This window comes from Sesamum indicum, linkage group LG12, assembly GCF_026168435.1.
Source record: "Sesamum indicum cultivar Baizhima isolate 11 linkage group LG12, ASM2616843v1, whole genome shotgun sequence".
In the NCBI taxonomy this organism is placed as follows: Eukaryota; Viridiplantae; Streptophyta; class Magnoliopsida; order Lamiales; family Pedaliaceae; genus Sesamum; species Sesamum indicum.
The window spans coordinates 12480262-12506835 of NC_142668.1; the positions used below are offsets into that span (position 1 = coordinate 12480262).

At 38.9% G+C, this 26574-nt stretch overlaps 5 protein-coding genes and 1 non-coding gene across 9 annotated transcripts; 1 reads left to right on the forward strand and 5 right to left on the reverse strand.

Moving 5' to 3' along the window:
* Nucleotides 1-213: 213 nt before the first annotated feature.
* On the reverse strand, nucleotides 214-295 carry TRNAS-AGA (transfer RNA serine (anticodon AGA)). Its single transcript has one exon. It is a non-coding gene; the product is annotated as a tRNA-Ser (tRNA).
* Nucleotides 296-517: 222 nt separating this feature from the next.
* Nucleotides 518-4430, forward strand: LOC105174785 (universal stress protein PHOS34). 2 transcript variants are annotated; one of them, XR_848858.3, is made up of 4 exons: nucleotides 518-1310; nucleotides 2981-3735; nucleotides 3870-3922; nucleotides 4102-4430. XR_848858.3 is itself a non-coding variant. In XM_011096974.3 (3 exons), the coding sequence occupies exons 1-2, from the start codon at nucleotides 605-607 to the stop codon at nucleotides 3875-3877; spliced, it is 714 nt and encodes a 237-aa protein (XP_011095276.1). In that variant the 5' UTR covers nucleotides 520-604; the 3' UTR covers nucleotides 3878-3922; nucleotides 4102-4430. The 2 variants fall into 2 exon arrangements, 1 of the variants encoding a protein (XP_011095276.1); XM_011096974.3 differs by lacking the exon at nucleotides 2981-3735 and having other exon boundaries at nucleotides 520-1310.
* Nucleotides 4431-6953: 2523 nt separating this feature from the next.
* LOC105174786 (uncharacterized) lies at nucleotides 6954-8325 on the reverse strand. Its single transcript, XM_011096975.3, has 2 exons — nucleotides 7681-8325; nucleotides 6954-7554 (listed from the first exon to the last, which is right to left on the reverse strand). The coding sequence occupies exons 1-2, from the start codon at nucleotides 8194-8196 to the stop codon at nucleotides 7264-7266; spliced, it is 807 nt and encodes a 268-aa protein (XP_011095277.1). The 5' UTR covers nucleotides 8197-8325; the 3' UTR covers nucleotides 6954-7263.
* Nucleotides 8326-12015: 3690 nt separating this feature from the next.
* LOC105175128 (G-type lectin S-receptor-like serine/threonine-protein kinase At4g27290) lies at nucleotides 12016-16334 on the reverse strand. Of its 3 annotated transcripts, none has more exons than XM_020698342.2 (7): nucleotides 14701-16329; nucleotides 14393-14518; nucleotides 14142-14272; nucleotides 13433-13661; nucleotides 13038-13275; nucleotides 12816-12966; nucleotides 12016-12712 (listed from the first exon to the last, which is right to left on the reverse strand). In XM_020698342.2, exons 1-7 carry the CDS (start codon nucleotides 15968-15970, stop codon nucleotides 12416-12418), a joined length of 2442 nt encoding a protein of 813 aa, XP_020554001.1. In that variant the 5' UTR covers nucleotides 15971-16329; the 3' UTR covers nucleotides 12016-12415. The 3 variants fall into 3 exon arrangements, with proteins under 3 accessions (XP_020554001.1, XP_020554002.1, XP_020554003.1); XM_020698343.2 differs by having other exon boundaries at nucleotides 13451-13661; nucleotides 14701-16322; XM_020698344.2 differs by lacking the exon at nucleotides 14393-14518 and having other exon boundaries at nucleotides 14701-16334.
* An 862-nt stretch (nucleotides 16335-17196) lies between these two features.
* LOC105174787 (G-type lectin S-receptor-like serine/threonine-protein kinase At4g27290) lies at nucleotides 17197-20811 on the reverse strand. The gene is made up of 7 exons (XM_011096977.3): nucleotides 19383-20811; nucleotides 18974-19105; nucleotides 18718-18845; nucleotides 18351-18561; nucleotides 18017-18254; nucleotides 17768-17918; nucleotides 17197-17662 (listed from the first exon to the last, which is right to left on the reverse strand). The coding sequence occupies exons 1-7, from the start codon at nucleotides 20662-20664 to the stop codon at nucleotides 17360-17362; spliced, it is 2445 nt and encodes an 814-aa protein (XP_011095279.3). The 5' UTR covers nucleotides 20665-20811; the 3' UTR covers nucleotides 17197-17359.
* A 1639-nt stretch (nucleotides 20812-22450) lies between these two features.
* LOC105175129 (G-type lectin S-receptor-like serine/threonine-protein kinase At4g27290) lies at nucleotides 22451-26449 on the reverse strand. Its single transcript, XM_020698340.2, has 7 exons — nucleotides 24651-26449; nucleotides 24277-24408; nucleotides 24003-24136; nucleotides 23628-23838; nucleotides 23291-23525; nucleotides 23046-23196; nucleotides 22451-22952 (listed from the first exon to the last, which is right to left on the reverse strand). Exons 1-7 carry the CDS (start codon nucleotides 25930-25932, stop codon nucleotides 22644-22646), a joined length of 2454 nt encoding a protein of 817 aa, XP_020553999.1. The 5' UTR covers nucleotides 25933-26449; the 3' UTR covers nucleotides 22451-22643.
* Between the last annotated feature and the right edge of the window lie 125 nt (nucleotides 26450-26574).

The following is a 26574-nucleotide window of genomic DNA, read 5'->3' on the forward strand; positions in this document are numbered from 1 at the left end:
GATGTTATGTAGTTATAGATTTGGTAATTTCTTAGAGGGCTTTGGTATGTATTTTTTTTGTAAAAACAGTATGAGAAATCTGAATTGGAGCACATTTTGTTTAGCAAAAGACTAATTAAGCTAAAAAAAGCAAATGCACATAATCATATATTTAAATGTAAATAAGATAACACTATAATTAATAGTTGAGGGCATTGTGTCGGGTACAAAAAGCGTGAACGGCAGGATTCGAACCTGCGCGGGCAGAGCCCACATGATTTCTAGTCATGCCCGATAACCACTCCGGCACGTCCACCTTTGATTAGTTGTCGGCCCATTCCAAAAACTGATCGACGCGTTCAAAACTCCGACGACGCAAATACGTTATGTAGACGTAGTTGCCAAGTAAACCTAACCCACTGGCCACTGGCTATGCATTAGCATTATGAATCAATTCGTAGCATATTCCAAAATTCCCCCAATCTTTTTACTAAATTGCATTTCTTACCAGTCCTACCTCTTTCACCGATTTTAAGCCCCCCTCCCCCCCTACCCCTACATTTACTCTACACAACATCAGTCAATCTTCCTACCAAAGTCAACTATTCAAAACCCTACCACCGAAATGCAGCACCCATCACCGGACTCCGACCTGCCTCCCCTCGCCGCCATCAAGGTCCGCTCCTCCTCCCCTCGCTTCCCTCCGCCAACCACCCCACTTTCTACTGAAACTCCCACCGCCAACGCCCAGCGCAAGATCGGCATCGCGGTCGATCTAAGTGACGAATCGGCTTTCGCCGTCAAGTGGTCCGTCCGTCACTACCTCCGCCCCGGAGACGCTGTTATTTTGCTCCACGTTCGCCCCACTTCCGTCCTCTATGGTGCTGACTGGGGCTCCGTCGACCTCTCCATCGTCGACGCCGAGAATGAGGAGTCTCAGCAAAAGCTGGAAGATGATTTCGACACCTTCACCACTACGAAGGCGTCCGATCTGGCGCAGCCGCTTGTGGATGCGCAAATCCCCTTCAAAATCCACATCGTGAAGGATCATGATATGAAGGAGCGGCTTTGTTTGGAGGTTGAGAGGCTTGGATTGAGTGCTGTGATCATGGGGAGCAGGGGATTTGGCGCCACAAAGAGAGGGAGCGACGGGAGGCTTGGCAGTGTTAGCGATTACTGCGTGAGGCATTGTGTCTGTCCTGTTGTTGTCGTGAGATATCCTGATGAGAAGGACAGCGCTGGAGGTACTGGAGAGCCTGTGGTGTCAGTGGCATCTGCTGCAGAGGATGAGGACGAGCCTGAGTATCATGATGCATCTGACGATAGAAAAGGTTTGTGCCTTTTTCTAATTGTTCAATGGCAATGTTGTTTTATTTGCTTGTGTCGCATTTCTTCTTTCCTAGTCTAATGTTTTTTGTGTGCATGTGCTGTTGGTAGCACTAATGATATGTAGATTGTAAATTTTAATGCTGTGAACTATGAACAACTGGTACTTAAGATTATCCGGGACGGTGCGGGCCTTAAGGATAAACCCGCCCTATATGGAGAAGTGACAAGTTTAATGCTCGTTTGAGCGATGAATAGTGTATGTAAGGGTTAGAAGGTTCTTAGGGTACTTGACTAAAACTTCATGGATTTTGTACTGCAAAAGTTAGATTCTGCTGTTGCTCTTTATCCGGATAGTAATCGCCCCAAAAGAATCTGAAAATTAATTTTTGCTTCCATTGTCTTCAATTTGTTTGTTTGTCTTGGTTACTGGTACTTAAGATTATCCGGGACGGTGCGAGCCTTAAGGATAAACCCGCCCTATATGGAGAAGTGACAAGTTTAATGCTGGTTTGAGCGATGTATAGTGTATGTAAGGGTTAGAAGGTTCTTAGGGTACTTGACTAAAACTTCATGGATTTTGTACTGGAAAAGTTAGATTCTGCTGTTGCTCTTTATCCGGATAGTAATCGCCCCAAAAGAATCTGAAAATTAATTTTTGCTTCCATTGTCTTCAATTTGTTTGTTTGTCTTGGTTACTGGTACTTAAGATTATCCGGGACGGTGCGAGCCTTAAGGATAAACCCGCCCTATATGGAGAAGTGACAAGTTTAATGCTGGTTTGAGCGATGTATAGTGTATGTAAGGGTTAGAAGGTTCTTAGGGTACTTGACTAAAACTTCATGGATTTTGTACTGCAAAAGTTAGATTCTGCTGTTGCTCTTTATCCGGATAGTAATCGCCCCAAAAGAATCTGAAAATTAATTTTTGCTTCCATTGTCTTCAATTTGTTTGTTTGTCTTGCTTGAACCAGTAAGCTAAATCTTATCGGTGTTGTCTAATAATATTCTTTTCTGTTAGTGTTTCTTATTTGTTCTTATGTCCATGGATGGCATGATCGAAAGTTAAAATATGGCCATCTCTCATTATTAGGTTATTCAGTTTTAGTTCCTAGCTCAATTTTGTAATGATTAGACCCCTTATTAAAAGGCTGAATTTGCAGTTTTCCGAGTTTCATAAGATCTTTTGTGAAAGTATTTTTACTTCTGGTTGCACGTTGTATTTTACCGACCCCATTAAGATTTTGTGTATATATGTGGTAGAGTTGATTTTGTGCATATATGTGGTCCAGCATAATGTATCTCCACTCCAGCAATGGAGCTATTGATGTTTCCGCTCTTGTTGGTGTTAAGTGTCTTGTCTTCCCATTAATAATTATCAACATTTATATGCTAAGTAGGATGGATAGTTTGATATAGTGTGGTAAAATAACTTGTTGAAATTGCTCTCTTATTAACTAGTTACTGCACCACTTAGGAGCTCATTGCCATCTAATACACCCCCTTTTTCTTAAAACTTGATAAGTTTCAAGATCAAGTTTGACTTGTTTAACTACTGCATCATGATTGTGTAAATGTTGTTTTTCTAGAAAAAGCTATTGCTTGTGCTTTGAACTCATGGTAATGAGTCTCACCTTTTGTATGCGATGAATCAATTCAAGTACCCCTGGTTATAGTTTGTAGGAGTGCAGAACTTGTATCTGGGGTGAAGGAAGCGAACTCCCAATTTTCACTATAGGAGCAAGAATTGAGTTTTATATGGTGGCTGATGGCCTGAGGACGCTGCATGTCTCAGCCAGACAATGGGACATGGGGAAAGGAAGAATGAAAGTTTTGGAGAAGGAAGTAACAATTACTATATCATATTTAACCAATTACTGTATCAATTTTATGGTTTAACACCTGCTGATCAGATCTGTTTGGTGTTGATACTCTGATGATGACTGGAAGAGACATTGTGGGTGCTCCTTATCCTTTTGAGACAGGGTTTCGCATCTTTTTGTTGGGCCAGCTACCTCTCCCTTATGTACATAACTAAAATATTCATTAAGCAGGTCTATTTGGAGATAGTGGATTAAGTTGTTATTTGTTTGATGAGATCAATAGAACCTTTGAACTGAAGTGGGAAAGAAATAACATAATTGAGGCTCCCAAAGGAAAAGTGATGGTTGGTTCTTAGTCTTGTTTAAATAAGATGACAGGTTTATTAAAAAACAATAGAACATCTGGCTTTGTTTAGATTATGGGTTTAGGTACACATGAATTCATTATTCATTTCCCAGCCATGTTCCATATGTCATCCATGAAATCATCAATCACTTCTAACACCTACCTGAAAAATAAACATGGCTTCATTTGATAAACACATGCTGAAATCTCCCTGTGATTTGAATTGGCAAGACTTTTGATGCTGAGCTGAAAAAGAGAGAAGGTAACTTGGAGCTAAATTATCATGACTTACGACTTTTTTATTATTTCTCTATGCCCTGTTTGTTATGTTCTTTTGAATAATCTCAAACTAAACCCCTGCTTTGTGAGTGTTACTAAAAGTTGTCTGTCTGACAGATTCCTAATTAAGACTCGGCTCCATGGATCCATGATTCCATTTCATGCTGCAGGTGTGTAATTTCTGTTTTGTTAAGTTTTCCCTGTCTATATTTTCTCTGTCTTTTCTCTTAATATTCTGTTTCAATTTATCTAGTCCCCAGTTGGAGCTGCAACACAGCATGCCGCTTCCTTTGAGCTTGTTGCTTTTGTTATCAACTTCTGATGTTTGTTTTATGCTATCTATTTGCAGCATGTAGAAGGCATGGTCTACAAGCAATACTTCATTTGCGAGAATTACTCAGATACTTGCTATGTGGAATATAATGTCATGTATATCGGACTGATGGTACTTTTATTCCATATTATGTGCTTTTGTAATGTAACATTGTTACTTGTATCTTAGATGAGTTTTTAGGTGCTGAGTTGAGCATTACTTGTCATATTCCCTCTGCAGCATCTATATGCCTGAGAATAGTTCTAGAGTATCCTTGCTCTAGTTAACTAATGAGTTAGGCATGCTTGACTTGAATAAGTACTTTTGTTCATATAACATGGCAGTGGGGCGTGTTCCTTTCTCAATGAGTTGCGATGCCAACGGTTAGTGTTTTGTTATGTTATGACCTGTCTATTCTTTAGTGTTTATTCCAATTCCAATTACTATAATCAACTTAATCTTGATTGGGTAATGATAAGAGCTAGTGGTAAGAAAAAGTAATGGGCGGTATGTGGATCGATGTTAATCCCCAAGAATCTCAAGTCATAAGTTCATCAACATAACAACTTTTTCGTCAACGGTTAGGCATGACTGGACTCTCAAGTTTTCTTAATTTACGCCGAGTTGTATGGTATCTTGAGAATGATCTGACGTTAATGATTAGATGCCATTTGAAAATTCAAACCATATCACGACGCATCATCTCAGTAATGTGTCTGAGGATGGTGACTTGCGGGCTACATTTATGCGGGCTATAGCTGTTTGAAAATTGAATTGAATCTAGACTATCTAGTTGAAGCAGGCAAGATTAGACGAATTTGTTGGTAATTTATGTTATCACGAAGTACGAGTTCTCTTTTGACGAAACTGGGTTTTCCACAGCATTGATACTACAAAAGTTAGTTTTCTCTTTTTTCTTTTTTTCAGGGGATAAGATTTATCCTGTCATTCAAATACTCGTCGGTGAAAAACATCAAAAAAAAAAAAAAAAAAAAGTCATTCAGATGAAACAAATAATTGAGCATCAAGGTAAACAAATGCTTACATTTGTGAGATTAAAATTCATAATTTTTTTTTTATTCTGAAATTATAATATTATCATTGAAGTTCATTCAGCTTATGAAAAAGGAAAACTTATTAACCGGGTACTAAACTAATCCAACTTCAACACTAGAATACGTGTGTTTATGAAACACAAGATTAATGTGTCTTTAACTTATTTTTATGTATGGGACAGAAACAACTTAATTCGTTTTTAACTTATAAAAACACAACATCCCAAACATACCAATTTTTGTTTTTTAAAAAAAAGAACAGTTACATATATTTCTATATTTTTCTCCATCTCTATCTCCCAGAACAACTCAGAAATAAAAGCAAACAAGACAAACATGATGGTTAAAATCATTGGAGGCGGTAGAAATGAACAAGAGTGATGAAGGGCAATGGAAGAAGCAACTGATCGCATGGTTGGAGAATTGTGTCGACATTTATTAGTCCTCACTCTTATCCGTGAACAGGATTCAGATTCAGAGAACTTCGCCGAAACTTCAAACCATGATGAGCAGTGCAACTGCAGGTGCTATTAGCCACAAGTTTTTAGTCTGCGAAACAGCGTTGGTTTTTGGCCTATGGTCCCCATCCCACCCTTCTCCACCTCACATACTCTTTTCCCCATCACCACAAAAACAACCACTTTCACCTCCCACCTATCCAAATTCTCTCTACAAACCTCATTTACGCTACAAATTCCCATCATTTAACTCATTCCATGCACCTTCCTCCTCCTCCTCATTTTCCTTTTTCTAGTCAAAAAAATGTGTATCCAAATAATAGGTTGTGTTTTTCGTTTACATTGGATGGAGGTGTTGAATGTTGATCAATATTTGTCACCAATTTGAACGTTGATGGTAATGGCTGTATCCATGTAAACAGTTACATCTTCTAACTTATGTTTGATAGTGACGGGGTGCTTGGCATAATTGACGTCTTAGGACATACATCTGGCCTTTTCAATTGAACGATTTTATGTTGAAAAAATATTTTACTAGAAAATAAAGACCATATACTTTTTCTAACTAAACAAGCCAACTTACCACCTGACACGAAATGGGATCGTATATAAACTCCTCCTTTAATCTAAACAAATTCAATACTCAAACCAAAGCCACACATACACATACACACGAAAAAAGAAAAAATCATAGTGGTATCACCTTAGAATGAGCGACAAGTGCCACAACCATTACAAAGTGAGGAGGACGTATCCGAATTAGGTAGTGGGAGAAGCAGCCACGCCTAGGCGCAGGCCATGGTTATGGGCAGCAATTGTTGGTGGGGACTGCTTCTTGGGACATCCCCATCCCCATCCCCATCCCAATCCACATCTCACTTGTCATTGCTAAAGTCTTAGTTTTGCTCAACCTGCTTTCTTTCACGTTTCATTGAATGTATCACCACACAACACTCTCCACAAACCAAGTGGTGAACTCAGAGTCAGAGGCACACCACTTTATTCCGTTTTGGGCCAATTCCATGCAAGTAGCAAAAAAGCCGTCATGTTTTCCAGCGCTGGATGCACCTTCTGCGCTGCACACACTTATTCTCTTCTATTCTTATTGAATTGTGTGTCTCAAGTCACAAGTGTAAAATAAATCATAATCACTTCTTAAATCAAATTCACTTGTAACTTAACTTCAATACATCAAATTTGTATTTTGTAAAATTTTAATGGATTCAATTTCAAATTCAGGGAAATGTTCTACTTTATTTAATATATAGAAATTATGCGTATAAAGATTATTTTATGTATTTTATTTGAATATCCTTTTTTTCATATATATATTTAGAGTGCATATATAAAATGAAATAGAGACGTAACAGTAAGATTAAAAATAGAAAATTCAATCCACTGGGGAAAGCAAGAGCTAGCAATCAAAGGCTAAAGACTACTTCGTATGATGATATGAAATCAATACATGATAGTACTAAAGAAACATCCAAATCCACCAAAACTTAACCATACAGACAGAAAACTTCAAATAGAAAAAGAAAAAGGAAATAATAATTGGTTGGTGACTGATAGGAGCAGAAGAGAACAACTAATAAATTAACAGTATAGTTTGGTAATTCTGGTTAGGAATATGAGTATGGGGAACAATTCCAACAACCACGAGATGATGTTGAGGGGTTCAAGAATCAGTCTCTGGTGAGTTTGCAAAGGCCTAATATCATTGCTGATGCGTCTCCCTCTTCTGTTACAATTTCTTGCTGGAATCTTCGCAGTTTCTCCACTATGGTGGCGGTGCCTGATGACGGCGCTGCCTGCTCCGACAGAATCAATGCACTATCACTGCTCCTCCTCCTCATTTTCGATGGTCTAAACAAGCTCAGTGAAGAACTATAGTTCTCGTGTGATTCTTGAAAACTCAATTCAGATGAACCCAGTACCGTGTCCAGATTCTGTGATGAACAGCATCCATCCTCATCCTACACGTAAATCGCCAAGAAACAAATCAATCCCAATTCACGGAAAATCAACTTGAAATTCAAACAGGGTTCATCAGTTAGAGTATTTAGAACACAAGAAAAAGCAAAGACAGAGCAAAATATTACCTCAGACTCAAACGGGTTGTCGCGGGTTCTCTTCGAGGACGAAAAGGAAACATTCTCCTCCTCGCTGCTGGAAGAACTAGCCGTGGTGGCGGGCGGCGGCGAATTAGAACTGGAAGCCGACCACGGCACCACTTGGTTCTCTCCATCCTCCTCCTCCTCCTCCTCATCTTCATCACTATAATCATCGCTGTCACTGTAATACTCCCCATCATCACTCTCACTCTCCTGAGAATCGAATTCATCTCCATTCTCACGCATAGTGCTGGAAGCCCCTCGATTCTCCCCATCCTCAGCACAAGCCTGGCAGATAGAGACAGTTGGGCCGAGCTTCAACCCGGCAGCCTTCCAGGGCGTGGGCAAGTAGCAGACATGGCAGAGGAGGTTCCGGGAGTGTTTAGCCACAAGAAAATTGGCGGCATGGACCTTCTCGTCGCAGTCCCAGCAAAGGCTAGCCTGATCGGACTCGCAGAACATTCTTGCAGGGTTGCTGCAGAGCTCACACCCCTTCTTAGACATTGAATCGATCAAATTTCTCTCACACTTGAACAGGTTTCCAATCTCAGTTGGGGGATGGGTGAATGTATGGATATTTGCTTCTGGGCGTCGGGGGGTGTCTGACTCTTATAAATAAAGAGGAGGTGCAAGTTGTAGCCACTTATAGAAGCAACCTTACTTGTCTCTTCCAAACCCAAGAAACCGCCCCCACATATTCTTGCTTTTAACTTTATTTTATCTAATCTCTTTCCAAACTTTTTATTTAAAATAAATTTAGTTTTTCAAATTAATTATAATAATTACAAATATATATTTATTTTATATAATTAGTTTTTTTTATGAATAATATATTAATTACATCCTAATCATTAGAGAACATCTCAATCGCAAAAGAACCAAAAGAAAAGGGGGGAAGAAAAAAGGAAGGGAACAATTACTTTTGAGGAGAAAAGAAAGAATAATTGATGTAAAGAAGATATGGGGATGGGCCAGGTAGGATACCAAATCAATCAAAGATATACAAAATATTTAGGAGCCATTTGATTCATCGCCTCAGAATCTGGGTGCAATGACATGGCCACACACCGTCCCATAATATGATTCTTGAGTGAGAAAGGATGAGAGAGAAAGAGATAAAGATCAAGATCAAGATCAAGAACGAGAGAGAGATAGAGAGAGTTTTAGGTTACTTTTTAAGTATGTGGATAGGAATTGTGAGAGGTTTGGAAGGTTCCCTGTATAGAGACTTGGGTGAGGAATGAGGTATGAGTTGAGGGATGGGAGGTGCATCTTCTTACACGACCTCTATCTACGTATTGTAATGTTTTAGTACACCAAGTCCCGATGCTGATGACGTCTACCCTAATGGGCTGTGGATCCCCACCCCCTACCCAATCGGAATAGGATAATATCTATGTATTATAATAATATAAAATTTCACCTAGGATTTTAGTTAAAACTGCCAATTTGTGGTCTTGTCTGATGCTACATCCCTGTTTGTGGGTTAACACCAAATACCAAAGAATTCAACCAAAACAACTATTATGTTGTAGCATCAAATTTGGAAAAATATTTTGTTTTAGTTGAGTTTCAGTACGTACAAATTCACCCTACTAACTTTCAGATTAGATTCTATTTATAATAGTAATATTTCAAAAGTTTGTTTAGAGAAAGTTATAAAGAAATTTATTAAATTTCTTATATTTATAATAGAAATACATATGAAAAAATTCATTTATTTACTGAAGAACTAATTTGTTGACTCAATAAACACATAAATAGCATTTTTCTAAAAACAGTATTGTGTTGATTCGAATTTAATATTCATAGTGCACTTACCATTAATTATCGTACTCTGTGAGAGGTGTATCTTTATTACTAAAATAAATCTAAATTCAAAACTAATAATATCACTTTGCGATTACTATAAATACATAATTATTTCTCAACAGTCGATAAAAGAAGTATTTAGATTTAATAATAATTAAAGTAATTAGGAGGATAATTTTGTTAAAAGTAGTTGTCGGGAATGTTATGTCTGGAAAAGGGAATGACTAATATCTTATCTTGCGAGAAAAGAATTCCTATGAAAATAAGTATTTTTAAAAATAAATTACACAAATTATATATACAGGAAAGGATTCTCATTTTGAGATGGGTTGATCTCCGGGCTATTAACTTCAGTTGGGTTGGGTTGATTTCTTGGTTGGGCCTTTTAAGATGGTAAGGCCCAGTCCAGCACATGAGGAATTGGGGACTTTTCTTCTCAGAAAGACTGAAACTTAATACCAACGAGGAATCATAAATCTCATCAATAGTCAATACATGTTGGCAGCTTCGAATTTTGTGTATATATATATATATATTTTGTGTGGATATAGTCGTAACTACTGTATCTCTAGGACAACATCCATGCATTTTAGGTGTTTGGGAAATGTATGGCGAAGGGATGAATTACACAAGTTGTGCTCGGTAATGTTCGAGCCCGATCCGATCCCCATATAGTAAGAAATACTCTGTTAAAAGACTACAGGATGGGTCTTTGTCGTGATCAAGTCTTGCTCGGTTGGGACTTGGCTGAACAGGCGAGCTGTGGTGACGAATGGAAAAACATGAATGAGCCATTCATTGGGTGAATATGAGGTGAGAAAGATTCTGCAACATAACATGTTTCCTATCTGCCCTCCAACAATGTTACTGTGACTTCATTTGCTGCATTTATTGTGGTTGAGTCATCAGCAATAAACGTCTCTCTTTCCGTATAAAATCCGGGCTGATTGGCAGGGGAAATACACCTTGGTTGCGCAGCATCAGAACCACCAGAGACATGCTAGGCCTGTCTTCGGGTTTCTTTTGCACACATAAAAGCCCAACATGGATTCATCTTAGTACTTCTGATAAGTCAACTGAGTCTCCAAGAGAAGAATCAAAATTCCACTGATCTTTCCTCTTTATCAAGTATCCATGCCTCGAGGTTACATCATTCAAACGTTCCATGCATTGGACCAGGAATGTCGTGAATCTGGCAGTTTGGTTACTTCAGGAATACATCACCTTGACAACTCAAGTTTGTCCTTCCAATGCACCCATCTGACTGATCTGTAATGTGACAAAATGCCATTAGTACCATAAATCTTGCAACTACCACAATTATCTCGTAACCATTCCATGGTCCAATTCTCAACCTGGCAGCTTTATTTCGTCTCCCGACAGTTTGTGGATATCCAGCATCCAAGTGAAATGTGAAGTCTCTGGAGTTGGATCCTCATAGGTTTTCCATGATGAGAGGAATGTATCTATCCCTGTAATATAGTTCCATCCGAACTTCATACCTGGTAAAATATATCAGTTGGAAATTCAAAACTGTGCCAAAGGAAATTTTCGGGTCTATCATCATTTGCATCTTTGACGGAAAAATCTCCAGAATCCAACAATTGCGCAACTGAAGTCGCATGAACCTTGATGTATTGGATGACCACCTGACGTCAGTGGTGCCGTTCTGCCGAACCAAGATTCCTGACTCTCTGACCCTTAAGACACCGGATTTACTGCAAGTAGGGCTTCTCTGTTGGCAACCCAGACAACTGTCTTAACTGTTATATTTCTGTACGACATGCCAACAAAATGACTCTGTGAAATTTCCGGGGCTGAAACATCCCAGTTCAAATGCTCTACCACCTGAAACTATGGTCTCAGCATGTACAATATTCTGAGTTGCATTTATGAGGTGACTAGTGCCGGTACCATTTGATTGATCAGGGAGGCCAGGAGAAGTAATGTGAAAGCTCTTCTTGATTTGTTCATGGATGCAGTTTTCATGTGCTCTCTCTTTTGACCTATCTAGTTGTTTGGAGACATGGACTAGTAATTAGCATACCTATTTAGTTTTTGATTATATATCGTTCATCTTTGTGGAACTTTCAGTAGGAAAGGAAGTCTGTAAACTTCTTATGAGGATTTATGTTCTCAAGCATGAATTGTAGTCAGTTATCTTCTCGATACATAGACCGTGGAACATAGTTGTTTTCAAGAAGAGAAATTAAGCCAACAAAAAGGATTAGAACTGCTGTTTGTCAACCCGTTGCCTGCTCGATTTTGTCTAGGTATTATTTTTGTCATGGAATTGCATGAACTCTAGTTTGATTTCTGGCTCTTTTTTCTTCCGCTAATCATGAGTGTCTTTTTCTCATGTGAAGGTCGAACCGGTGTTCGGTGGAAAAAGCTTTGGGACTTGAGCCACTATGTGCCTGCACATATATATAAGTTTTAGTTGTGAATCTGCATGAAATATCAGCAGCACCCACGAGTTTCATTCACCATTTGAGAGAGTATGGATCCGTGTTGACGATGGAAATATTTTTGCATCTTATGAAAGGTGCTCTATACCTAAAATCAACTTACAAATAATCCTTCTGACATATCAATTACTACAACTGAGGCTCTACCGAAGTGGTTGATGCCCGATTCTTCTCTCCCCCGTTGATTCATGTTTGTGTAGCACAAGCACAAGAACCGGTTTTGTGTACATGTTCCCTGTTTTATTTCAAAGAATTTACATAATAACAGGGAAAAATGCCTGATGAGTCTTGTTTGCGTCCAATCTCGGCATGAACAGGTCTGCACTGTGTGCCAGCTTCCAGTAACCCAACTAGCTAAAGGATGAAAAAGATGGGGAGAGGGGGAAGAGGAACATATTTAGAACATAGATATGAGGAGTGTGACAATAAAGGAAGGAAACATGCTATCTGCCTTCTGGCATTGTAATGGTGAGTTCATTTGTTGAAGTTGTTGTGGTAGTTGAACTTTGTGCAATAACTTCTCTTTCCAAGAAGAATCCGGGCTGATTGGCAGGAGGAAGTACACCTTCATTGCCCAACATCAGAACCACCGAAGACATGCTAGGCCTGTCGTCTGGTTTCTTTTGCACGCATAATAAGCCAACATGGATTGATCTCAGCACTTCAGGTAAGCAAAACGATTTACCTAGAGAAGCATCAACCAGTTCCAGTGACCTTTCCTCTTTATAAAGTGTCCATGCCTGTAGAGATTATGTAACACTAAGGGACTCTTTTTTCTCCAGAGAAAAAGAATCACATCTATGATGGACTTGTTGCTAAATAACCCTATGACGGAAGACTCACATGTCCAAGAAGGTTGAGATGGTAATCACTGTCTGAAAATCCTCTGTTTCTCTTCCCACTCACAATTTCCAGCACTAGGACTCCGAAGCTAAATACATCTGATTTTACTGAGAACAGGCCATCCACTGCATATTCTGGAGACATATATCCACTGCAACAAAGTTTAGGCCAGAGTCAACGGAAGTCAATTGAATATATCAACTGAGTTATTGAAAATCTTACTATGTTCCAACAACTCGACGTGTTTTAGCTGAAGTCTCATTGCCTCCAAAACTTCTAGCTGTTCCGAAGTCTGATATCTTTGGGTTCATATCAGAATCTAGCAATATGTTGCTAGCTTTGAGGTCTCGGTGGATAATTCTTAGCCGGGAATCTTGATGAAGGTACAAAAGTCCCCGAGCAATACCATTTATAATATGGAAGCGCTTTGGCCAATCAAGCAACACATTTCTCTTTCGATCTGCCAAAATTTTCTGACTAGTTAGTTTTGGCATATTGCATGCTCGAACATCATAAATATTACAATATCTACATGGAGCTGTGCATGTGCCTGACTCATCATTTAAGACATCATGATGCATTGATGTTAGTGCAATATATTTTTAGTCTGATTCTACCAGATGTAAGATGCCCACCGAATAAGATCACGTCGAGGCTTTTGTGAGGCATATACTCATAGATCAACATATTTTCTTCTCCTTGAATACAGCATCCTAGGAGCCTGACAAGATTTCGATGCTGAAGTTTGGCAATAAAGATTACTTCATTCTTGAATTCATCAATTCCTTGTGTGGATGTGCTTGATAAGCGTTTCACAGCAATTTCTTGTCCGTCTTCCAGGGCCCCCTGAGGTCACCACAAGTTGTGAAAGGTACCATTAAAATCCATCTGGTGAACTTTTTTAAGTAGAGACATACATTTTTATGAACTAATGGAAGAGATGGTGTCAATTGTCACGGGCCTGACCACCAATACAACCCTCTCAATTTGTCCAGTGCCATGTCCTCTTTATATGATTATGAGATTAATATACTGTTAAAAACAATTGACTTCACTTGGGGTAAATTATTGTGTCCACCCCCGCCCTAGCTCGGCTACCCAACCCAATCCACCACCTTGACTTCGAAAAGAAACACTCATCCTTGGATCAATGTGAGACACCATCATAACATGTCTATTATAATATCATCTTATTCTCATTCAAATTTAATTGTTTACAATCCACTTAATTGCTACCTGAGTGCATGACAAAACAAATCATCCTCCTCGAAGGCGAATGTGGGGCTTAGTCAAAACAAAAGGTTAAGTTTTGGAATAATGTTTTACCTTGTAAACAGGCCCAAATCCACCTTCCCCAAGCTTGTTATCATCTGAAAAGTAATTAGTAGCTTTTAAGATAGCAGAATAACTGAACGAGGGTAGCTCTGAGTGTTCTTCATTACTTCCTCTGTACCTCCCTGAAACATGAAAAAGGATAGGAGTGAAAAAAATCTATTGCCAATTAGAAACTAAGAAAAGCATACAATTCTTTCTTTTGTCTCGATAATCAACTTTTTAGTCTGCTATTCAAATGCCACCTTTTCTTATCTTGGACTCACTCCTCCTCTTCCAAATATAAAGAAAGAGGCACAGGACTAGAAGAACCATAACTATCACCGACGTCAAACTCCCAATAAGTACTTCTGGTTTCTTCCCTTCAGAGTCTGCAACATTTGCAGTCCATCAAAGAGGATTATGCTATAGCTAATGCTGTGAAAGAAAGCTTTTCATATATAAACCATCATTTGTGACTATGAAGGATCACTCGGTAAAATAAATTTTAAATTTTTGGGAAGCTGCATAACTTAAAAACGCAATGATTTGTATCTTTGGCCTGAACTTTTACCTATCTCAGAAGCAGCCATTCTGATGTAAATCTCTTGTCCATCTTGCGATAGTTCTCTTATGTCGATCAAGTCTTCAAACCAAAGAAGGCATCCACTTGACTTGCTCAAGTCCAACAGTGTGTAGGCCGTACAAGAGCAATTCCTTAAGCATTCTGCTCTGCATTCTTCTAGTGTCAGGCTTTCGTTGTGCCGGGTATGTCTTGCATCTGGCAATTTGATTCCAGAATACTTAAAAAATACATCTCCTTGACAACTCAAGTTTGTCTTTCGGATGCATCCACTTGACCAATCTGCTCTGACCCAACTTTCTGGATCTTTTGGCACAAACTTGTCCAGGCATTCACATGATGGAGAATTTGCTATATTGCAGCTACCATATGCGCCACATAACTTGTAATTATCACAATTATCTGCTGGTACATTCAGGTAAATCACCCATTCTTGGGTTCGATCAACCCAAGTCCAGCGCTGGGCTACACCACTTTGGCTCAACGTAAACCTCGAAATAACTGATCTATCAATGGTTTCTTCCCTGTAGTTTACTTCATTTTCATTCATCACCATTATCAACTTGTATGTGGGATCTTCTATCGCGTTGGTTGTCCCACTGAAGCGAAGACCAGTCCACGGTCCAATTCTAATGTGTTCCACTTTATTCTTTGTCATGAATATTTGTGGATATCCAGTAGTATCCATGAAATATGCATAGTCTCCTGGAGCTGGATCTTCATTGGTCTTCCACGAGGAGAGGTACGTGTTTATACCTGTCACAAAGTTCCATCCAAATCCCATACCTGGTAAAAATGTGTCAGTTGGATAATCAAAGCTTTGCCACAGGAAATTCTCCGGGTTATTATCGGCTGCATTTCTGACGACAAGGTTCCCGGAATCTAACAGCTGTGCAACTGGATTTTGCACGGACCTCGATGTATTAGATGACCATATTGTTGCATTGGTGTCATTGAGCAGAGCCAGAATTCCTGGCTCCATAACTTTTAAAACACCTGATTCATTCGGGAGTGGAACTTCTCTGTTGGCAACCCAGACTACTGTCCTGACTGTTATTTTCTTGAACCATATGCCTACATACCTATTCCTGGAATTTCCAGGGCTGAAAAATCCCAACTCAAACATCCCACCAGATGAAACCATCGTGTCGCCATCTCTAATTATGTGAGTGGTGTTTATTGTATCTATTGCACCAGAACTGATGATTGGGATTATCAGAGAGCAAGCAAGAAGTAAGAAGCCCTTCGGTGAGGTATTCATTGGTGCAGTTTTCAACCTTAATTTTCTCTCTTGTTTCTCTGATATGGTATGGATTATTGTATATAGTACATGGCTGTGTTGTCAACTAATATATTGTCTTGGAAATATCACTCTTGGCTGGTAGCCACAGAATTGAACTTGTTGGATTTTGGTACTAGATCATCCAGCTTTATGGCAGCTATGACTGGCAGGAAGTGGCTTTTCCATGAGACGTTCAACAGGAATTTAAATTTTTTCATTAAGTTTTAAAATAAGAAATCTATCCAGAGGTTTCAACTGGGAAAAGATTGTCAGAAACGGCGGCTTCATGCCAGCCTCCGCCTCCACGATTGACGTATAAAAGTGCTGTCGCTGTTGTGCATGGTAAGGTTAAGACATTTGATGCAAAGTATGGAAGAAATATCATTCGTTGCTAATGCTGCTACACTACTTAATAATCCTTTCTTTGTCTCTATAAAGACCAAAACTCAAAGAAAAATCAAAGGAAAGGGTTAGTTATAGTGGTTTTTCAATTTCATTTGTTTTTGCAATTATATAACTTTTTTTTGGGGGGGTGCAGGAGAAATCAATAATTTATTCATTATTGGCAGGAGATTTGCTTGTAATTTGTCAAATTCAAGAAAATGCATTGTAACATAATCAATTCTCGCAGATTTTTAATGTCATCACTCTTTTATTTTATTCATAATTTTGTCATTGTTCATGATAAACTAACTTATGCATAAATTTAGGTTAATTGTTCCATAGTGCAATGCGCTGCTGCACTAAGAAATTTACATAGAAATATTAAAAGAGAGGTACACCAAAGTGTTAAAGACCACTCAGAAACTGAAGTTGATGAAGGAAATTTTTTTTTCTTTGAATTATTTCAGAATTATCTAACTTGTGTTATCAATACTAGTGGTTTCGATTTCATTTGAGGCAGCATTTCGTGAAATTTGCAGTTTCACCAATTTATAATCTGAAAAACTTTGTGTTTGATTTATGGTGCCACAGAGTTGGACCTAGTCTTATACTACATTATTTTTACGAAGTTTGTATGAGTTAGGTAATGTATCCATCCCAAACCCCTCAATACATATATCACATCGAACTTGTGCGGCTTATAAGTTACAAGTCTTCTTTTCCTGATAAGGCGCATCTTTAAGGACAAATACGTAAGTCTATGATCAAAGTGGAAAATAGCCTCCTACAATAAGATGTCAGAGGGTGTTCTTAAATAGCCGTTAATTTAGAAGGATATTTGTAATTTTTCAAGGAGAGAGTATTTATAATTATAAAAATTTCAGGAGAGTTCAAGTAATTTTATCCTGAAAAATAAGTTCGGAAGAGTGAAGATACTTGCGTTGGTTATGGTATAAATAAAAATAGTTGAACCGTGATGAGAATCTACCTAGCATCTAATAGCGTGATGGTAACATTATTTGATGAGCTTGCTTTGGTGCTGGTTGTACTTTCAGCAGCAAAAACATCTCTTTCCGTGAAAAAACCAGGCTGTTTGGGTTGCGGCAGAGTTCCTTCACTGCCCAGCATCAGAACCACTGAAGACATGCTTGGCCTGTCTTCTGGGCTTTGTTGGACACACAATAGAGCCACATGAATTGATCGTACTACTTCAGAGAAGGTAAAGGAGCCTACTAGATTCACGTCGACCAGATCCATGGACCGTCTTTCTTTGTGTTGCATCCATGCCTGAACACATCAAGTCATTAGAACTCTATCCATTTTATTCTCTCAAAATGTTCCAAATATTTTCACGTATAATATAGGCAGGTAGCAGCAAGACTGTATGCTTACATGTCCAAGAAGGTTGTGTTGGTGATCCTTGTGACGAAATCCTCTGTTTTTCTGGCCACTCACTATTTCTAGCACTAAAACGCCAAAGCTATATACATCCGATTTTACTGAGAACAAGCCGTCTATAGCGTATTCTGGTGACATATAACCACTGCATGAGGGTTAAAGCCAATGAAATTGCATCAGCCTACACATGGTTAGAAGCAGTTAAATTCAATCTGGGAGATGTGGGGTTTTGGAGATTCTTACTATGTTCCAACTACTCGCATTGTGTTGGCTTCAGTCTCATTCCCTGCAAAACTTCTGGCCATGCCAAAGTCCGATATCTTAGGGTTCATGTCAGCATCCAACAATATGTTACTAGCTTTGAGGTCCCTATGGATAATCCTCAGCAGAGAATCTTGATGGAGATACAAGAGTCCCCTAGCAATACCATTGATAATATGGAAGCGCTTAGGCCAATCGAGCTGCTTACTTTTTCTTTTATCTGTTAAAGTTTTTTGTTTGGTCAGTGTCTGTGCTCCAGTGGTCAATCGTTTGTGGCATTATGCATTCAACTGTATTTGTGTTTAGAAATCCTCACCAAATAGGATCAAGTCCAGGCTTCCGTTAGGCATGTACTCATAAATCAGCATCTTTTCCTCTCCTTGAATGCAGCATCCTAAAAGCCTAACAAGATTCCGATGTTGAAGGTTGGCGATACAGATGACTTCATTCTTGAACTCATCAAGTCCTTGCAGGGAAGTTCTTGACAGCCGTTTAACAGCAATTTCCTTTCCGTCTTCCAGCATTCCCTAAGATTTCAAGACAACTCCATGTGATCTAAGGTGCTGAACTTGAAGCGATTGAGGTAGCTTAGCAAAATTTGTCTTCTGTGTTAGAATGACACATGCAGTTCAATTTATTACTTTCTACTGTACATCACAAAGAAAGCAAGCAAAAATTTTTACCCTGTAAACAGGTCCAAATCCGCCTTCCCCAAGCTTGTAGCTGGTTGCAAAACTATTGGTTGCTCTAGTTATTGCCAATAAGTCAAATGTAGGTAGCTCTAAGTCTTCCTCTTGACCTTCTCGATGCCCTTGTGCAACACAAGAACCATGGATAACGCAATAAAATTTAGAACTTCCTAAGTACAAACACCTGCTGAAAGTAACACTACTTAATTTTTTCTTCAGCAATCAGTTTAAAATACCACAATCTCCTTACCTTGTTTTCGCATGTTTTCGTAATTCTTCTTCATCTTCCAAATAAACAATATCAGGCTCAGACCAAGCAGACTAATCCCTGCCAATGATGTCAAAACTGCAATAAGTGTTTTTCTTTTCTCCCCGTTCGAATCTGCATCATTTGGAAGCCAAACCAAAAGTCAGTTCCTAAAATGCTGCAGTATACCTGTTAAGAACGAAATGTGACCACCATGTTGTATCTTGCTTATCCACATTACTCAAACTCTTGCTTATCCCCTATACTTCTAACTCTTAGAAGTCAGCAGTAGACATAACAGAAAGTTTCGGGTGGTTTTTCACTTTGCTTTCCTCTCTAGTCCACTTCTTGACAGTTTAGCAACTACTAACATATGATACGCGTATGTGTTCTATGGAGTACGAACACTTACCTACTTCAGAAGAAGCGACTCTAATGTAAAGATCTTGTCCTGCTCCATACACCACTTTGATGTCAACCAGGTCTCCGAACCAAAGCAAACATCCACTCCCCCCTCTTCTTATATCTAAGTTTGTGTAAGCGGTACAGTTGCAATCCTTTATGCATGCTACTCGGCATTCTTCCAGAGTCATACTCGTATTAAACCATGAATACTTTGTGTCAGGCAATTTAATGTCTGTATATTTCTGGAAGCCATCACTTCTGCAATCCAACGGTGCCCTTCGGACACACCCATCGGACCAGTCTGCTGCCATCCATTCGTCTGGATTTCTTGGAATAAATTTCGTTAAACATCCACATATTGGAGAATCATAGATATTGCAAGTCCCATATGCCCCACACTGTTTATAAGAATCACAATTATCTACTGGTGCTGTCAGGTGCATAATCCAACCTTGAGTTCGGTCAACCCAAGTCCAGCGCTGTGCGACACCGCTTTGGTTTACTGATAACCTTGAAAACACGGATTTGTTAAGGAGCTCGTAGTGATAGTAGGCCTCATTCTTATTAAAAACTAACTCAAATGTGTAAATTGAATTGTTTTTCAGGGAAGGCAGCCCACTGTACCCCACTCCATTCCAGGGTCCTGATCTAAACAGCTCAACAGAACGCCTGGTGAGAACTGCTTGAGGATATCCCGTAGGATCAAGGTGGTACGCATAATCTCCGGTCCCTGGATCTTCACTGCTTTTCCATGCCGTGATGTAAGTTTCGTAACCAGTTACAAAGTTCCGGCCTAACTTCATACCAGGTAAAAGTGTATCAGTTGGGTAATCAAAACTCTGCCACAGATACTTGTCTGAGTTATCATCATTTGCTTCTTTGACAACAAGATTTCCTGAGTCCAGCAATTGCGCAACTGGGGTTCGAGCAACTCCAGACGTATTGGACGACCATATCATGGAGTTACTGCCATTGAGAAGAGCCAAAATCCCTGGCTCAATGACCTTCAGTACTGCCCCGGATGTGTTTGTGAGAGGATTATCTCTGTTGGCAACCCAAACCACGGTGAAGGCAGTTACTTTCTTGTACCATATCCCTACGTATCGATTCTTGGAATTAGCCGGGCTGAAAAATCCCAGCTCGAAGCTTCCGTCTGAAGAGATCAATGTGTGCCCATCTGTAATCATGTGAGTTGTATTTATTACATCCATTGCGTTTGAAAATGTTGTGGTGATTAACAAAGACGTCAACACAAGGAGAAAGGTGAACTCTTCAATTTTTCTTCTCATTGTTCTCTTGTACAACGATCTACAGCTTTTCAGGGTTCAGTTTTGTTGGATTAATAAGACAACATGGGACTTATATTTGTGATGGTTAAAGCAAATACTTTCCAAGCGAGTCCTGTACTTAGATGAGCTTCAATAATTTGGGAAGCTTTTAGAATGTAGCGACGACCTTGACTCGACCTGTTGTCATTAACATTAAGAACGAACATGACAGCCTGATTTTGGCTCAAAATTTGGAAGAATTCTATGAGTTGAGGAAAAAGATAAGGGTACTAAGAAATTGTGGTGTAAATATTTCCACAACGACAGGCTCAAAAAACGGACAGGGTGTTGACGCTGTCGAATCCAGAAGCATTAAAACCTTCTGCATAACTATAAGAATTCGTCGTACAATTCCTTTGCATTTTTCATATTGTTTGGCTTTGGTCTATCTTTTTTTTTTTTTTTTTCCTTTTTCTATTTGATTTTATAATTATCGGTTTAATTGTTGTCCAGATAAACTAACATGCATGCACATTCTAGTTTAGCTTTGAGAATAAATTGAGACAAATTATACTCCTGCTGAAAACATTCGGGAGTGAAGGACTACATATCTACAAAGTTGGCCAAGACAGATAGAATAGTGATACACCGTCAGCTTGATCCGATCGGATTTTTTAGTGCATCTTTTATTCTGTTTCACAAATATACGATACCTGAATAAATATTACATCATTAATTTTATCTGAAAGAATATCTTATGTAAGTGATGGATATATGTAAAATGAGATAAAAAATACAATATAAATTATAATAAAAAATCCGATATGTAGCCTTCACAATTCTAAATGAATAATTGCTCCTTCTCTTCTTTCATGAATAGACAATGCAACTTACATTGATATATAAGAGGGCCCGATTATTGGCCCGAAGCACAGGCGGGCCCCTTAATAAAGCTGGGGAAGGGTCCCCTTGTTTCATAAGTTCAAAGATGGGCAGATGGACACCATTTGGAAAATTGTTTTGTTTGGTTTTGTTTTTGTCCTATCTACGATGTGGGTCAAAAATATATTCAATATTTGTCCTCATACATAAATATCATATCTTATTATTTTCTTTTATTTGGCATAAATATAATATATATACATACATATATATATATAAATATATAAAAAAGAGACACGATGTGATAAAAAATAATTACTTTTGTCATTTTACATAAATTTAATTAAATACAATACAAATTCATAGTAACAATAAATAAATAGGTTGAGCAAGAACTCCATTCTCTCTTCTTACCAATTGAGATTTGGATCTCATGAGTCTCCCACTCTGTAACAACTCAGATCCCCCAGTCTCCTCGTCCGACACAACTACCCCACCTTACCACCATCATGGAAGAACCTGATATTGTTGTCACCTACCTCATTAATAAAACCACCCAACTACAATTCCCAGAAGAAACCTCTCCCCCACTCAGTAAATCACAAATCACCAACCACTACCCCATTGTAGCAAAAATTCTATGTGAGAAAACCCTCAACAGTAATGCTGTTCAGTCTACTCTCTTAAAGGCATGGGGTATCCGTAGCATAACTTTACAATATTAAATATACAATATTTATATATATATATAGTGACTTTTGTTTCTTAACACATAACATTAAACATAATATTTTAATTATTTCTAAAAACAAATTCAAACATACACCAACACATGCTTATTTATTTTTATTTTTCATTCTCTATTTCCATATAACACAACAAAATACTTAGACAATAAATTCAAACAATCTGTATAAGTATTTGGAATTGTCAGTAACATCAAAAAGTATAGTGCAGATGTAAATATATATATATACAGTTGACTAAGATACCTCCCAAAATATTTTCTTACATGGTTGTACATATAAAATAGTATACAAAATGCATTCAAATTCGGATGGGGACAGCAAAGAAAAATATTAAGCTTGTGCAAAAAATACGTCACGTATTATATAACACTATCTAGCATCTAATAATGTAATAGTGTATTCGTTGGACGAGCTTACTGTATTCTTGCTGCTGCTTGTATTGTCAGCAGCACGAACATCTCTTTCTGCAAAAAAACCAGGCTGCTTGGGTGGAGGCAAAACACCTCCACTGCCCAGCATCAAAACCACTGAGGACATGCTTGGCCTATCTTCTGGACTTTGTTGAACGCACAATAGAGCCACATGAATGCATCGTACTACTTCAGAGAAGTAAAATGAGTCCACTAGATTTGTGTCCACCAGTTCCAAGGACCGACTTTCTCTGTGTAGTATCCATGCCTGCATACATCAATTCATTACAACTTCTCCCTTTTTTTATATGGTATAAATAACTTCAAGTGCCCACTATTCAGGCAGGTCTTGATATCTTACATGTCCGAGAAGGTTGTGGTGGTGATTTTTGTGATGGAATCCTCTGTTTTTCTGCCCACTCACGATTTCCAGCACTAAAACACCAAAGCTGTATACATCTGATTTGACGGAGAAGAAGCCGTCTACGGCATATTCTGGTGACATATACCCACTGCATGATGATTAAAGTGATGATATTGCATTAGCACACATGGTTGAAAGCAGTTGAATTGCATCTGAGAGATGTTAAATCTTGAGATTCTTACTATGTTCCAACTCGTTGTGTGTTGGCTTCAGTCTCATTCCCTCCAAAACTTCTGGCCATGCCGAAGTCTGATATCTTGGGATTCATATCAGTATCCAACAATATGTTACTAGCTTTGAGGTCCCTATGGATAATCCTTAGCCGAGAATCTTGATGAAGATACAAGAGTCCCCTAGCAATACCATTGATGATATGGAAGCGCTTAGGCCAATCGAGCTGTTTACTTTTTGTTTTATCTGTTAACATGTTTTTGCATGGTTAAAATTTGTCCTCCTCTAGTTTGATTCTTTGTTGCATTATAAACATTTCCAGCTCTATTTGTCTATAGGAAAACTCACCAAATAGGATCAAGTCCAGACTTCCATGGGGCATGTACTCGTAGATCAACATCTTCTCCGCTCCTTGAATGCAGCATCCTAGGAGCTTCACAAGATTTCGATGCTGAAGCTTGGCAATAAAGATGACTTCATTCTTGAACTCATCAAGTCCTTGTGTGGAAGTTCTTGACAGACGTTTAACAGCAATCTCCTTTCCATCTTCCAGCATCCCCTAAGAGTCAACCAAACTCCATATGATTAAGGGGCTGAACTTGAAGGGATACAGGATGCCATTTACCATAAACTTTTTTCTTCTGTGTTTTAACCTCACATACAATTCTATTTATTACTTTCTACTATATATCACAAAGAAAAAAGCAGTGTATGCATATTTACCCTATAAACAGGTCCAAATCCACCTTCCCCAAGCTTGTTGCTGATCGAGAAGTTATTGGTAGCTCTAGTAACTGTCAATAAATCAAACATAGGCAGCTCCAAGTCTTCCTTGTGACTTTCTTCGGGCCCTCCTCCTGCAACATGAGAATTACGTACTACGTAATACGATCGGGAAGTTCCAACTTACAAATACCTGCAGAATGTAATATTCGATCTCTGCTCTGTTTGTTATTTTTTCCCCAGCTATCAGCATAAAATGACACAATTTCTGTACCTTCATTTCTCAGGTTTTGATGATTCTTCTTCCTCTTCCAGATAAACAATATCAGGCTCAGGCCTAGTAGAACAATCCCTGCTGTTGATGTCAAAACCGCAATAAGTGTTTTTCGCTTCTTTGCCTTGGAATCTGCATCATTGCACGCCAAATCAAGCGGTTAGTTGTTGAAATGCTCTGGCATAGTCATTAAGAACCCAATGTCTCCACTGCATTGTATCCTGCTTATCGAACGAAAGAAAAATCTCTGATGACATCAATCAAAAACTCATGCTTATTCTCTATACTTCTACTTCTTGGAAGTCAACAAAGGAAAAAAATTACATTAACAACAAATCTAATATCAAATTCTAGTCTGAAAGTAGAAACTTCACCTAATTCAGAAGCAGCCATTCTGATGTAAATTATTTGTTCTTCTCCAGATAACAGTCTGATGTCAACCAAGTCTCCAATCCAAAGCAAGCATCCACTTCCTCCTCTCCTTATATCTAAATTTGAGTAAGCCATACAAGAACAGTTCCTCAAACACTCTGCTTCACATTCGTCAAGAGTGAAGCTTTCGTTGAACCAAGTAAACTGAGAATCAGGCATTTTAATACCGGAATATCGCAAAAAGACATCATCCTGACAATTCAAGGGAGTCCTTCGTAAGCACCCACCCGACCAATCAGATCCAACCCAAGCTTGTTCGTCTTTAGGCACAAATCTGTCCAAACAGCTACAAGCTGGAGAAGTTCCAGTACTGCAACTTCCATGTGCACCACATAATCCATAATTATCACATATATCTGTAGGTAAGTTATAATAAACGACCCATTCTTGGCTACGTTCCACCCATGTCAAGCGTTGTCCTGTGCCACTCGGACTCAAAGAGAACCTGGAAACGACTGACCTGTCAAGAGCATCTTCTCTGTAATATATCACTGAACTGTTCATGTATAATCCTGCTGTGAATGTGGGATTTTGTCGGACACTAGGCGTCCCGCTAAAACGCATGCCATTCCAGGGTCCAAGCCTGTGCAGCACAGAGTCACCCCTTTTTATGACCACTTGAGGATATCCCGTAATATCCAAGCGAAAGGTAAAATCTCCTCGAGCTGGATCATCATTACTCTTCCACGACGAAACGTAACGCTCAATGCCTGTAATGAAATTCCAGCCAAAATCCATGGCCTGTAAAAATGTATTAGTTGGATAATCAAAACTCTGCCAAAGATAATTCCCTGGCTGATCATCGTTTGCTTCTCGGATAACAAGATTCCCCGAGTCCAATAATTGAGCAACAGGATTCTGTGCGGCTCTCGTCACGTTAGATGACCATATGGTGGCGTTATTTTCGTCCTGGAGAACCAAATCGCCTGTCTGGATGAACGTTAAGGCCGCCGATGATGTGTTACTCAGTGGGAATTCTCTGTTGGCAACCCAAATCGGAGTCCTGAGAGTTACATTCTTATACCATATTCCCACGTACCGATTCGTGGAGTTGCCTGGACTGAAAAATCCCAGTTCAAAACTTCCGGCCGGGGAAACAATCGTATCACCATCTCTGATAACCTGAGTTGTATTTATAGTATCAGCTGCTCTGGAAATGGCCACGACGGACACCAAGTATGATACGAATATCAGAAAAGGGAACCCTTCAATCGAAATTTTCATGGTTCTATCTGGTGACGTTCCTACTTTTTGGATTCAGCCTTCTTTAAAGCAGAAAAGCTAAAATCTCAAGTTCCCACCGCAAGTTTTAACATGAAAAATGCTGCAAGTATTGTGTTACATTATTGGCACATTACTCCGACATCTGTTGAAATTAACTCATCTAGATAGGCTTAATCAAGAGTGTAAACACTCTGTATTGTGACTTGACCCTGTCCTGAATTCCAGTAAAACCACGGCGCCTGACAGGAAACTGATAGACTCAGTCTTTCTCGTGGAAATGTTGCAAAATCATGTTGTAAAAATTCGAGTCGAACATAAGAAGACTGGGTTGACAAAGAAGTAGAGAAATGTCAAAAATGAGAGATTTTGAACACTAATCAAACAGGTGGAGCCGTTCTCCTTATTTCCAGGCTCATTATGTCATAATCTGAAATTTGTCATCATGATTAGGTAATGCTCATCTTTTTTCCATTCTACGACGAGGAAAATTCTAATCTTGGGGCCAATAGCTTTGCTATTATTCGCACTTGCTCCACTCTTTCTCTTGTTATTTTATTGAATAAAAAATGTTGGAGATATAGACCTCGGAGTCGTCAATTTACAGCACAATTTCCATCATCCTAGATGAGATTGAATGATACT